This window comes from Salvelinus alpinus, chromosome 24 (assembly GCF_045679555.1).
Source record: "Salvelinus alpinus chromosome 24, SLU_Salpinus.1, whole genome shotgun sequence".
NCBI lineage: Eukaryota > Metazoa > Chordata > Actinopteri > Salmoniformes > Salmonidae > Salvelinus > Salvelinus alpinus.
In genome coordinates, this window is record NC_092109.1 from 37,807,648 (window position 1) to 37,822,647 (window position 15,000).

Below are 15,000 nucleotides of genomic sequence, written 5' to 3' on the forward strand. Positions count from 1 at the left end.
AAGTTTGGAACCACCCTCCCCATCCAACCTGACAGAACTTGAGAGGATCTGCAGAATGGGAGAAACTCCCCGAATACAGGTGTGCCAAGCTTGTAGCGTCATACCCAAGAAAACTCGAGTCGAATCACTGCCAAAGGTGTTTCAACAAAAGTACTGAGTAAAGGGTCTGAATACTTATGTAAATGTGATATTTCAGTTGTTTATTTTTAATAAATTAGCAATATTTTCCCAAAACCATTACGGGGTATTGTGATGTCATTATGGGGTATTGTGATGTCATTATGGGGTATTGTGATGTCATTATGGGGTATTGTAATGTCATTATAGGGTATTGTGTGTAGATTAAGGAGGGGGAAAAAAGAGGGTAAACTATTTAATCAATTTTAGAAAAAGGCTGTAATGTAACAAAATTTGTAAAAAGTCAAGGGGGCCTGAATACTTTCTGAATGTACTGTATCCATCTATACTTCTGGTCACATCGCCCTCAGGGTGCAGGCAAGGCCTGTTGTCTGATAAACCACACCCTTCCATCCGGATCAGCTACTGACGCCTTCACTGTGAGAATGTGGCTCGTTCACTCTAATGTTATCTCACCACGAGGCCCTTCCCAAAGTCTTAGCGTAACGGCTACTGCTGGCGTTGTCTCACAGCGTTGTCTCACACTCCCTCCCTCCCTCTCCCAATGTCTCTCCCCACATGAAAAAATACTATAGTATACAATGGTATAAATACCGTAGTATATTGTAGTATTTACAGTTAACAACAGTATAAATACTGTAGTATGTACTGCAGTATACTGTAGAATTTACAGTTAACCACAGTATAAATACTGTAGTATGTACTGCAGTATACAGTAATATTTACAGTTAACAACAGTATAAAAACTGTAGTATGTACTGCAGTATACTGTAGTATTTACAGTTAACAACAGTATAAATACTGTAGTATGTACTGCAGTATACTGTTGTATAAATACTGTAGTATTTATAAAACCTAGACATACTACAATATCAACCGTTTCATAAGGACTAGAGTCTGAACAGATTGTTCATCACTTCTGCTCTGGTCTGTAACCTGTAGAGACACAGTATGGTCTATACTTGGCATGTAGGTTTCACTTATGGGTGGCAGAAATTGGTATATGGGGGAGGGGAGTGGGCAGGGTATATGCTAATTAAATACTGTAGTATTTACTATTCTTCTGTATAGTACAATATTCTATATAGTAAGTACTACACATGATCGAGGGATACTACACTGTGTAGTATAGTATTCTTTAGTAAACTACATTTAACTATATAATTCTATAGTAATTACTGTAGTATTCTATAGTAAACTGTGGTATTATTTCATGTGGGTCTCTCTCTCTCTCTCTCTCTCTCTCTCTCTCTCTCTCTCTGTCTCTCTCTCTCTCTCTCTCTCTCTCTGTTTGTCTCTCTGACTCTCTCTCTGACTCTCTCTCTCTCTCTCTCTGTTTGTCTCTCTCTGTCTCTCTTTCTCCCTGTCTCTCCCCCCCTCACTCTTTCTCTCTCTCCATCTCTCTCCCCCTTTCCTCACCAGTAGAGGTATGGTTTGTCCTTGTCTACGTTGATGTTGTTGAGGGGATCTTGTCTGAACCAGGTGTTGAGAGTGAAGCCGTTCTGGTAAGGCCACTTAGCGATGGGCGGCAACGCTATGGCCTGGGGGAGGAGACAGAACACAGCATGAGCCAATCACAATCACACACTGAAACCTATCAACAAGTCACAGAAAGAATTCTATCAAGTCAAAGCAAAAACAAAGTTTCTAAAATGATATGTATTTGAGAGGGTGAAACGGGGACAGATAATTCAACACAGAACATTATTGTAAAATATTATTTGTTCTCAACGTTTTAGATAAAACAGGAGTGTACAGGTGTGTGTGTGTGTGTGTGTGTGTGTGTGTGTGTGTGTGTGTGTGTGTGTGTGTGTGTGTGTGTGTGTGTGTGTGTGTGTGTGTGTGTGTGTGTGTGTGCGCGTGTGTGTGCGTGTGCGTGTGTGTGTGTGTGTCTTACTGCTGCACTGCGACCAGGGAAGTTGAAGAAGGTGTCTGGACCGTGTCTCTGAGGCATCTGGTTCAACACAGACAACAACTTGATAGAATGTCTAGGCTGGAGGAGGAGAGGAGAGCGGGATGAGAGAGGGAGGAGAGAAGGAGAGGAGGGAGAAGGACAGGAGGGAGAAGAAGAGGGGAGGGAGAAGGAGGAAGTTAGATGAATCAGGAGGTAGTGACTCTCCTAACCATCACAGACATTGAGGGAGGATAGGAGGACACCACAGGGAGACCGCTACCACAACCCTATTGGATCAATAACCCATCAATCACCTCTGCCTGCCACTCCCGGCAAAGGCTGATCAATACCACGGCAACCCGAGAGGACATGGAGGAGAGGCGGAGCGATGGAGGGGTGAGATGGAGGGGGAGGACAGGGGTTCCAGGGGTAAGAGCTGTGTTGTTGCTGCATACAGGATGTCATGGTCTGGGGAGGGGGAGAAGGAGGGGTGAGGAGATGGAGAGAGAGAGGTGAGGAGAGATGGAGAGAGAGGTGAAGAGAGCGGAGAGAGTTGAAGAAAGACGGAGGAAGAGGTGAAGAGAGATGGAGAGAGAGGTGAGGAGAGATGGAGAGAGAGAGGTGAGGAGAGATGGAGAGAGAGAGTTGAGGAGAGATGGAGAGAGAGGTGAAGAGAGATGGAGAGAGAGGTGAAGAGAGATGGAGAGAGAGAGGTGGAGAGAGATGGAGAGAGAGAGGTGATGAGAGATGGTGAGGAGAGATGGAGAGGTGAGGAGAGATGGAGAGAGAGAGAGGTGACAATGTGAAGAACGCTAGATGAATTGAGAGGGAGGGATGGAAGGGGATCATGCACGGAAAGAAGATGACTTTGATGATTATGATGGTTCGTGCCAACCGGGTCTGGATAGTGGGGACAGGGATGTAGAGGGACGCAGAGATGGAGGAGGGGAGGAAAGAGGGAGGACAGGAGGAGGAATGTTGGTGTAGACACTAGATGGTTGTCTGGGGTTGGTTATGGGCCACAGGGAGAAGTATTAACCTGAGAAATCAGCACAAGCTGCCCCTGTATCCCTCTCTCCATCCCTCATTCTGCTCTGTCCCTCCTCCCCATCTCCCTCTCTCCTACCTCCTTCTGCTCTGTCTCTCCTCCCCATCTCCCTCTCTCCTACCTCCTTCTGCTCTGTCCCTCCTCCCCATCTCCCTCTCTCCTACCTCCTTCTGCTCTGTCCCTCCTCCCCATCTCCCTCTCTCCTACCTCCTTCTGCTCTGTCCCTCCTCCCCATCTCCCTCTCTCCATCCCCTCCTTCTGCTCTGTCCCTCCTCCCCATCTCCCTCTCTCCATCCCCTCCTTCTGCTCTGTCCCTCCTCCCCCTGTATCCCTCTCCCCATCCCTCCTCTTCTACCTATCAGCAGCATCTCTTATGACGACAGGACCCCCCCATCCATGTCACCTCCATCCTCTCTCTCACCCACCTCTCCCTCTCTCACCCACCTCCCTCTCCCTCACCAACCTCCCTCTTCCTCACCCACCTCTCCCTCCCTCACCCACCTCTCCCTCTCTCACCCACCTCCCTTTCCCTCACCCACCTCCCTCTCCCTCACCCACCTCCCTCTCCCTCCCTCACCCATCTCCCTCACCCACCTCCCTCTCCCTCACCCACCTCCCTCTCCCTCACCCACCTCCCTCTCTCTCACCCACCTCCCTCTCCCTCACCCACCTCTCCCTCTCTCACCCACCTCCCTCTCCCTCAACCACCTCCCTCTCCCTCCCTCACTCACCTCCCTATCCCTCACCCACCTCCCTCTCCCTCACCCACTTCCCTCTCTCTCACCCACCTCCCTCTCCCTCACCCACCTCCCTCTCTCTCACCCACCTCCCTCACCCACCTCCCTCTCCCTCACCCACCCATCCATGCCACCTCTTATCAGCCCTCACACCTAACTTCTACCATGTCTAACCCATCCTGTCTAACCATCCTTTCTAACCCAGCCTGTCTAACCATCCTGTCTAACCCATCCTGTCTAACACATCATGTCTAACCATCATGTCTAACCCATCCTGTCTAACCCAGCCTGTCTAACCACCCTATCTAACACATCCTGTCTAACTCATCCTGTCTAACCCATCCTGTCTAACCATCATATCAAACACATCCTGTCTAACCCATCCTATCTAACCATCCTGTCTAACCCATCCTGTCTAACCCATCATGTCTAACCCACCCTGCTAACCCATCCTGTCTAACCCATCCTGTCTAACCACCCTGTCTAACCAATCCTGTCTAACCCATCATGTCTAACCCACCCTGCTAACCCATCCTGTCTAACCATCCTGTCTAACCACCCTGTCTAACCCATCCTGTCTAACCATCCTGTCTAACCATCCTGTGTCCCCCAGGTATACTCACCCAGACACTGTTGTCTCCCCTCAGCATACTGAATAGAAGCTTCAGCTCCTTCACTGTGATACTGTAGCTGGCCATCACCCCCAGCATATCCACTAACAGATCTAGAGAGAGACGAGAGAGAGAGAGAGAGAGAGAGAGAGAGAGAGAGAGAGAGAGAGAGAGAGAGACGAGAGAGAGATAGAGAGACAGAGACAGAGACAGAGAGAGACAGAGACAGAGACAGAGACAGAGACAGAGAGAGTGAGAGACAGAGCAAGAGAAAGAGAGACAGAGAGACAGAAAGAGACAGAGAGAGAGATGGGAGAGTGAGAGACAGAGAGACAGACAGAGACGAGAGAGAGTCAGAGAGACAGAGAGACAGAGAGAGACGAAAGAGACGAGAGCGAGAGACAGAGAGAGAGACAGAGAGAGAGAGAGTGAGACAGAGATATGAGAGTGGGACAGAGAGAGAGAGACAGAGAGAGAGAGAGTGAGACAGAGATAGATGAGAGTGAGACAGAGAGAGAGAGAGAGAGAGAGAGAGAGAGAGAGAGAGAGAGAGAGAGAGAGAGAGAGAGAGAGAGAGAGAGAGAGAGAGAGAGAGAGAGAGAGAGAGAGAGAGAGAGATAGAGAGAGAGAGAGGGAGAGAAAGGAGAGAAAGGAGAGAAAGGAGAGAGAGAGAAAGGAGAGGTGAGACAATGCTAGAGTGTGCTGATGACGAGTCAGCGTTTGGCAGACAGGGTTGTTGCTGACTGTGTTAAGAGTAGCTGAATAAGACAGCGCGGGAGAACAAGGCTGACGGTTTACGTACTCCTGACCAATTGTTTTTTTTGTCCGTTTCTTTGCGTTGTTTGTAACTTATTTTATTAAACTTATTCTGTACATTATGTTGCTGCTACCGTCTCCTATGACTGAAAATAACTTCTGGACATCAGGACTGTGATTACTCATCACGGACTGGCAGAATCCTTTTTTTCCCTTTAACAAGTCTGACGATCCCGACGTGAAGGCTATACTGCTTTCTCGGGAACAGGCCCAGATCCCTGTCATGTGTGTGAAGAGGAGGCGGAGAAAAAGGGGCCAGAGGGCGGGCTACCTTCTGAGAATTCGTAGGTGATTGAATAAACCCCCACTTCCTTCCATTCTGCTGGCAAACGTGCAATCTTTGGGAAAATAAAACTGTAATATCTTATGCTTCACGTAGTCGTGGCTGAACGATGACACTATCAACGTACAGCTGGCTGGTTATACGATGTACCGGCAGGATAGAAGGAACCCGGGTCCACGAAGAGACACCCCATCAGAGGAGAAGGAACCCGGGTCCACGAAGAGACACCCCATCAGAGGAGAAGGAACCCGGGTCCACGAAGAGACACCCCATCAGAGGCGAAGGAACCCGGTCCACGAAGAGACACCCCATCAGAGGAGAAGGAACCCCGGTCCACGAAGAGACACCCCATCAGAGGAGAAGGCACCCGGTCCACGAAGAGACACCCCATCAGAGGAGAAGGAACCCCGGTCCACGAAGAGACACCCCATCAGAGGAGAAGGAACCCGGGTCCACGAAGAGACACCCCATCAGAGGAGAAGGAACCCGGGTCCACGAAGAGACACCCCATCAGAGGAGAAGGAACCCCGGTCCACGAAGAGACACCCCATCAGAGGAGAAGGAACCCCGGTCCACGAAGAGACACCCCATCAGAGGAGAAGGAACCCCGGTCCACGAAGAGACACCCCATCAGAGGAGAAGGAACCCGGGTCCACGAAGGGACACCCCATCAGAGGAGAAGGAACCCGGGTCCACGAAGAGACACCCCATCAGAGGAGAAGGAACCCCGGTCCACGAAGAGACACCCCATCAGAGGAGAAGGAACCCCGGTCCACGAAGAGACACCCCATCAGAGGAGAAGGAACCCCGGTCCACGAAGAGACACCCCATCAGAGGAGAAGGAACCCGGGTCCACGAAGGGACACCCCATCAGAGGAGAAGGAACCCCGGTCCACGAAGAGACACCCCATCAGAGGAGAAGGAACCCGGGTCCACGAAGAGACACCCCATCAGAGGAGAAGGAACCCCGGTCCACGAAGAGACACCCCATCAGAGGAGAAGGAACCCGGGTCCACGAAGAGACACCCCATCAGAGGAGAAGGAACCCCGGTCCACGAAGAGACACCCCATCAGAGGAGAAGGAACCCGGGTCCACGAAGAGACACCCCATCAGAGGAGAAGGAACCCGGGTCCACGAAGGGACACTCCATCAGAGGAGAAGGCACCCGGTCCACGAAGAGACACCCCATCAGAGGAGAAGGAACCCCGGTCCACGAAGGGACACCCCATCAGAGGAGAAGGAACCCCGGTCCACGAAGGGACACCCCATCAGAGGAGAAGGAACCCGGGTCCACGAAGGGACACCCCATCAGAGACCTTTGACACGTAACTACATCATTATATTCTGACCCATAAGAGCGGCAGTTCGGGGCAAGGTGTTAGGGCTAAATTATGCATAGTTTACAAATGTACCCAAGTGTGCTTTTCTCTCGTGCACTCTCTCATTCTCTCTCATTCTCTCTCTCTCTCTCTCTTTTTAAATCCCCATCTTGTGTAACACGTGTCATACTGTGTTGGCCCGCTAGGGACCTGTTTCATTGTACTAAGTTCTAATCAATAGCCCAGACTGTGTGTTTGTGTATCTTATATTATCATTTTAGCTTGTTAGTAAATAAATAATCAAAGCAATTGGACTCATTTGGTGGGACTCGGGTTTGTGCAGATTCCTGGATTACACGACGTTCAGAATGAGACTGTAGCGGAAATTAATTAATTAGCGACTGTTGTAAAATCGATATTCTGATCTTCTTTAAGTTGATTTGGGAAATAGACACTCAATCAAGCTAAAACTTTCCCATGGTGCCCCAGGTTACTGAGTTAATGATTACCTGATTCATTTAATCACGTAACTATAAACAGTTAATCATTCGATGAACATCAGTCGTCACATTAATCATTACAACATTAAGACACCGGGGACTTTTAAGCAGGGAAACTTAAATCCATCTTAGCAAATTTCTATCAGCATGTTCAATGTGCAACCAGAGGGAAAAAATCTCTGTACCACCTTTACTCCACACAAAGACACACAGTCAAAGCTCTCCCTCACCCTCCATTTGGCAAATCTGACCATAATTAAATCCTCCTGATTCCTGCTGACAAACAGAAATCAAAGCAGGAAGCAAGCACCAGTGACTCGATCAATAAATAAGTGGTCAGATAAAGCGGATGCTAAGCTACAGGAATGTTTTGCTAGAACAGACTGGAATATGTTCCCGGGATTCCTCCGATGGCATTGAGGAGTTTACCACATCAGTCATTGGCTTCGTAAATAAGTGCATCGATGACGTCGCCCCCACAGTGATCGTACGTACATACCCCAACCAGAAGCCGAACATTACAGGCAACATCCGCACTGAGCTAAAGGCTAGGGCTTCCGCTCCTCTAACCCGGAAGTTTATAAGAAATCCCGCTATGCCTTCCGACGAACCATCAAACAGGCAAAGAGTCAATACAGGACTAAGATCGAATCGTACTACGCTGGCTCTGACCCTTGTTGGATGTGGCAGGGCTTGCAAACTATTACAGACTACAAAGGAAGCACAGCCGAGAGCTGCCCAGTGACACGAGCCTACCAGACGAGCTAAACTACTTCTATGCTCGCTTCGAGGCAAATAACACTGAAACATGCATGAGAGCACCATCTGTTCCGGAAGACTGTGTGATCACGCTCTCCGCAGCCGATGTGAGTAAGATTTTTAAACAGGTCAACACTCACAAGGCCGCAGGGCCAGATGGATTACCAGGACGTGTACTGCGAGCATGCGCTGACCAACTGGCAAGTGTCGTCACTGACATTTTCAACCTCTCCCTGTCCGAGTCTGTAATACCAACATGTTTTAAGCAGACCACCATAGTCCCTGTGCCCAAGAACACAAAGGTAACCTGCCTAAATGACAACCGACCCGTAGCACTCACATCTGTATCCATGAAGTGCTTTGAAAGGCTGGTCATGGCTCACATCAACACCATTAGCCCAGAAACCCTAGACCCACTCCAATTTGCATACCGCCGCGACAGATCAACAGATGATGCAATCTCTATTGCACTCCACACTGCCCTTTCCTACTTGGACAAAAGGAACACCTATGTGAGAATAATATTCATTAACTACAGCTCAGCGTTCAACACCATACTGCCCTCAAAGCTCGTCAATAAGCTAAGGATCCTGGGACTAAACACCTCCCTCTGCAACTGGATCCTGGACTTCATGACGGGCCGCCCCCAGGTGGTAAGGGTAGGCAACAACACATCAACCACGCTGATCCTCAACACAGAGGACTTTGGGGGTGCGTGCTTAGTCCCCTCCTGTACTCCCTGTTCACTCATGACTGCACGGCCAGGCACGACTCCAACACCATCATTAAGTTTTCCAATGACACAACAGTGGTAGGCCTGATCACCGACAACAACGAGACAGCCTATAGGGAGGAGGTCAGAGACCTGGCCGTGTTGTGCCAGGACAACAACCTCTCCCTCAACGTAATCAAGACAAAGGAGATGATTGTGGACTGCAGGAAAAGGAGGACAGAGTACGCCCCATTCTCATCGACAGGGCTGTAATGGAGCAGATTGAGAGCTTCAAGTTCCTTGGTGTCCACATCACCAACAAACTAACATGGTCCAAGCACACCGAGACAGTCGTGAAGAACCTATTCCCCCTCAGGAGACTGAAAATATTTGGCATGGGTTCTGAGAGCCTCAAAAGGTTTTACAACTGCACCATCGAGAGCATCCTGACCGGCTGCATCATCACCTGGTATGGCAACTGCTCAGCTTCTGACCGCAAGGCACTTCAGAGGGTAGTGCGAACGGCCCAGTACATCACTGGGGCCAAGCTTCCTGCCATCCAGGACCTATATACTAGGCAGTGTCAGAGGATGGACCTACAAATTGTCAAAGACTCCAGTCACCCAAGTCATAGACTGTTCTCTCTGCTACCGCACGGCAAGCGGTACCGGAGCACCAAGTCTAGGTCCAAGAGGCTTCTGAACAGCTTCTACCCCCAAGCCATAAGACTCCTGAACAGCTAATCAAATGGCTACCCAGACTATTTGCATTGTCCTCTTTTACACTGCTGCTACTCTCTGTTATTTTCATTAACTATTAAATTGTATTTACTGTGAGTGTGTGTGTGTGTGTGCATGCGTGTGTGTGTGTGCGTGTGTGAGTGTGTGAGAGAGTGTGTGAGTGAGTGTGTATATGAGTGTGTGCGGTGTGTGTGTGTGTGTGTATGTGTGTGTGTCACCATAGATTAGTGTAAGGACAGCAGAGAGAGAGAATGTGCTTACACAGGCCATTCTCAGTAATACTGCTGTAAATGAATAGAGACCTCCCACGCAACATCATTACTGACACACACACACGCGCATGCACACACACACACACACGCGCATGCACGCACGCATCACACACACACACACGTACGCATGCACGCACACACACACACACACACACACACACACACACACACACGCACACACACACACACACACACACACACACACACACACACACACACACACACACACACACACACACACACACACACACACACACACACACACACAACACACAACACACAACACAGAGTGTCCATGAGCACAATGGTTGAAGAGGACAGGACAGGATGATATAAAGAGGGGAGGTGCAGTCAAGGACAACACACTGCTGTAACTGGTATAGTAAAGTGTGTGTGTGTGTGTGTGTGTGTGTGTGTGTGTGTGTGTGTGTGTGTGTGTGTGTGTGTGTGTGTGTGTGTGTGTGTGTGTGTGTGTGTGTGTGTGTGTGTGTGTGTGTGTGTGTGTGTGTGTGTGTGTGTGTGTGTGGCCAAGACGGCCTCCCTAACAAAGTCCTCAGAGCATGCGCAGACCAGCTGGCTGGTGTGTTTACAGACATATTTAATCTCTCCCTATCCCAGTCTGCTGTCCCCACATGCTTCAAGATGGCCACCATTGTTCCTGTACCCAAGAAAGCTAAGGTAACTGAGCAAAATGACTATTGCTCCATAGCACTCGCTTCTGTCATCATGAAGTGCTTTGAGAGACTAGTCAAGGATCATATCACCTCCACCTCACCCTAGACCCACTTCAATTTGCTTACCGCCCCAATTTATCCACAGACTATGCAATCGCCATCACACTGCACACTGCCCTATCCCATCTGGACAAGAGGAATACCTATGTCAGAATGTTGTTCATCGACTACAGCTCAGCATTGAACACCATAGTACCCTCCAAACTCGTCATTAAGCTCGGGGGTCCTGGGTCTCGACCCCGCCTTGTGCAACTGGATCCTGGACTTCCTGACGGCCGCCCCCAGGTGGTGAAGGTAAGAAACAACATCTCCACTTTGCTGATCCTCAACACTGGGCCACACACAGGGGTGCATGCTCAGCCCCCTCCTGTACTCCCAGTTCACCCATGACTGCGTGGCCAATCACATCTCCAACTCAATCATGAAGTTTGCTGAGAACATAACAGCAGTAGGGTGATTACCAACAATGACGAGACAGACTACAGAGAGGAGGTGAGGGCTCTGGGAGTGTGGTGCCAGGAAAATAACGTCAACAACAAAAAAGGAGATGATCTTGGACTTAATGAAACAGCAGAGCGTGCAGGACCGCAGTGGAGAAGGTGGAAAGATTCAAGTTCCTCGACGTACACATCACTGAAGATCTGAAATGGTCCACCCACATAGACAGTGTGGTGAAGAAGGCGCAACAGTGCCTCTTCAACCTTAGGAGGCTGAAGAAATGTGGCTTGGCACCTAAAACCCTCACAAACTTTTACAGATGCACAATTGAGTGCATCCTGTCGGGCTGTATCACCACCTGGTATGGCAGCTGCACCACCCTCAACCGCAAGGCTCTCCAGAGGGTGGTTCGGTCTGCCCAACGCAATACCGGGAGCACACTGCCTGCCCTCCAGGACACCTAGAGCACCCGAGGCCATAAAGATCATCAAGGACATCTACCACCCGAGCCATGACCCGTTCACCCCGTTATCATCCAGAAGGCGAGGTCAGTACAGGTGCATCAAAGCAGGGATCTCAAGGCCATCAGACTATTACAGCCACCACTAACACATTAGAGGCTGCTGCCTATAGACAGACTAGAAATCACTGACCACTTTAATAAATGGAACACTAGTCACTTTAATAATGTTTACATATCTTGCATTACTCATCTCATATGTATAAACTGTATTCCATCCTATTCTACTGTATCTTAGTCTATGTATTACTCATCTCATATGTATATACTGTATTCTATCCTATTCTACTGTATCTTAGTCTATGCATTACTCATCTCATATGTATATACTGTATTCTATCCTATTGTATCTTAGTCTATGCATTACTCATCTCATATGTATATACTGTATTCTATACTATTCTACTGTATCTTAGTCTATGTATTACTCATCTCATATGTATATACTGTATTCTATACTATTCTACTGTATCTTAGTCTATGCATTACTCATCTCATATGTATATACTGTATTCTATCCTACTGTATCTTAGTCTATGCATTACTCATCTCATATGTATATACTGTATTCTATACTATTCTACTGTATCTTAGTCTATGCATTACTCATCTCATATGTATATACTGTATTCTATACGATCTAATGTATCTTAGTCTATGCTGCTCTGACATTGCTCGTCCATATATTTATATATTCTTAATTCACTTCCTTACTTAGATGTGTGTGTATTGGGTATATGTTGTGAAATTGTCAGATATTACCGTCAGAGCTAGAAGCCCAAGCATTTCGCTACACCCACAATAACATCTGCTAAACACGTGTACGTGACCAATAACATGTGATTTCATTTGTGTGTGTGTGTGTGTGTGTGTGTGTGTGTGTGTGTGTGTGTGTGTGTGTGTGTGTGTGTGTGTGTGTGTGTGTGTGTGTGTGTGTGTGTGTGTACCTGCGATCATGTCGTCCACAGAGCTCATCTTGGACAGGACCTGTTGTATGAGGCCCACCTCTGTGCTGGTCTGAAGGTTCCGTACGCTCTTCCTCAGGATGGCTGTGAACATGGACCACACCTGGTGACACAACAACACACACAGCGTCATCACCTGGTGACACAACAACACACACAGCGTCATCACCTGGTGACACAACAACACACACAGCGTCATCACCTGGTGACACAACAACACGCACAGCGTCATCACCTGGTGACGCAACAACACACACAGCGTCATCACCTGGTGACGCAACAACACACACAGCATCATCGCCTGGTGACACAACAACACACACAGCGTCATCACCTGGTGACACAACAACACACACAGCGTCATCACCTGGTGACACAACAACACACACAGACTCATCACCTGGTGACACAACAACACGCACAGCGTCATCACCTGGTGACGCAACAACACGCACAGCGTCATCACCTGGTGACACAACAACACACACAGCGTCATCACCTGGTGACACAACAACACACACAGCGTCATCACCTGGTGACACAACAACACACACAGCGTCATCACCTGGTGACACAACAACACGCACAGCGTCATCACCTGGTGACGCAACAACACACACAGCGTCATCACCTGGTGACGCAACAACACACACAGCGTCATCGCCTGGTGACACAACAACACACACAGCGTCATCACCTGGTGACACAACAACACACACAGCGTCATCACCTGGTGACACAACAACACACACAGACTCATCACCTGGTGACACAACAACACGCACAGCGTCATCACCTGGTGACGCAACAACACGCACAGCGTCATCACCTGGTGACACAACAACACACACAGCGTCATCACCTGGTGACACAACAACACGCACAGCGTCATCGCCTGGTGACACAACAACACACACAGCGTCATCACCTGGTGACACAACAACACGCACAGCGTCATCACCTGGTGACACAACAACACACACAGCGTCATCACCTGGTGACGCAACAACACACACAGCGTCATCACCTGGTGACACAACAACACACACAGACTCATCACCTGGTGACACAACAACACACACAGCGTCATCACCTGGTGACGCAACAACACGCACAGCGTCATCACCTGGTGACACAACAACACGCACAGACTCATCACCTGGTGACGCAACAACACGCACAGCGTCATCACCTGGTGACACAACAACACACACAGCGTCATCACCTGGTGACACAACAACACACACAGCGTCATCACCTGGTGACACAACAACACACACAGCGTCATCACCTGGTGACACAACAACACGCACAGCGTCATCACCTGGTGACACAACAACACACACAGCGTCATCACCTGGTGACACAACAACACGCACAGCGTCATCACCTGGTGACACAACAACACACACAGCGTCATCACCTGGTGACACAACAACACACACAGCGTCATCACCTGGTGACACAACAACACGCACAGCGTCATCACCTGGTGACGCAACAACACGCACAGCGTCATCGCCTGGTGACGCAACAACACACACAGCGTCATCACCTGGTGACACAACAACACACACAGCGTCATCGCCTGGTGACACAACAACACGCACAGCGTCATCACCTGGTGACACAACAACACGCACAGACTCATCACCTGGTGACACAACAACACGCACAGCGTCATCACCTGGTGACACAACAACACGCACAGCGTCATCACCTGGTGACACAGCAACACACACAGCGTCATCACCTGGTGACACAACAACACACACAGCGTCATCACCTGGTGACACAACAACACATACAGCGTCATCACCTGGTGACACAACAACACACACAGCGTCATCACCTGGTGACACAACAACACGCACAGCGTCATCACCTGGTGACACAACAACACGCACAGACTCATCACCTGGTGACACAACAACACACACAGACTCATCACCTGGTGACACAACAACACGCACAGACTCATCACCTGGTGACACAACAACACACACAGCGTCATCACCTGGTGACACAACAACACGCACAGCGTCATCACCTGGTGACACAACAACACGCACAGCGTCATCACCTGGTGACGCAACAACACGCACAGCGTCATCACCTGGTGACGCAACAACACACAAGTCTTTGTCAATCCAAATGCCCAGATATTTGTAGGTGGGAACCTGATCAATGGAAGAACCATCCAGTGATTAAATATGTATTACATCTGGGACAATCTGGAGAGAACTACAGTACAACATGTATTTAGTCTTGGCCACATTAAGTACAAGTTTTAAACCAACCAGGGTGTTCTGTAAACACGGTCAGATTGCAGCTCTAACATAGCCTGGTCAACAATTGCAGCAATGGCATACATACATAACAGTGTCATCTGAATACAGATGAATATTACAAGTTACAACAGACAGACCCACTATTATTTATATATATAGTAAAGAGAACAGGTCCCAGTACTGACCCCTGCGGTACACCTTCCGTACTACTGTGTAAAGGTC

At 48.9% G+C, this 15,000-nt stretch overlaps 1 protein-coding gene across 1 annotated transcript in view; it reads right to left on the reverse strand.

The window, feature by feature from the left end:
• Positions 1-15,000, reverse strand: part of LOC139551893 (neurobeachin-like) — a 232,463-nt gene that overhangs the window by 120,572 nt on the left and 96,891 nt on the right. The window contains exons 3-6 of the mRNA XM_071363232.1: positions 12,470-12,590; positions 4,441-4,541; positions 2,036-2,131; positions 1,558-1,679 (exon numbers count right to left, since the gene is read on the reverse strand). Of these exons, the coding sequence (XP_071219333.1) occupies positions 1,558-1,679; positions 2,036-2,131; positions 4,441-4,541; positions 12,470-12,590 (440 nt within the window). The remainder of the gene's footprint in view (positions 1-1,557; positions 1,680-2,035; positions 2,132-4,440; positions 4,542-12,469; positions 12,591-15,000) is intronic.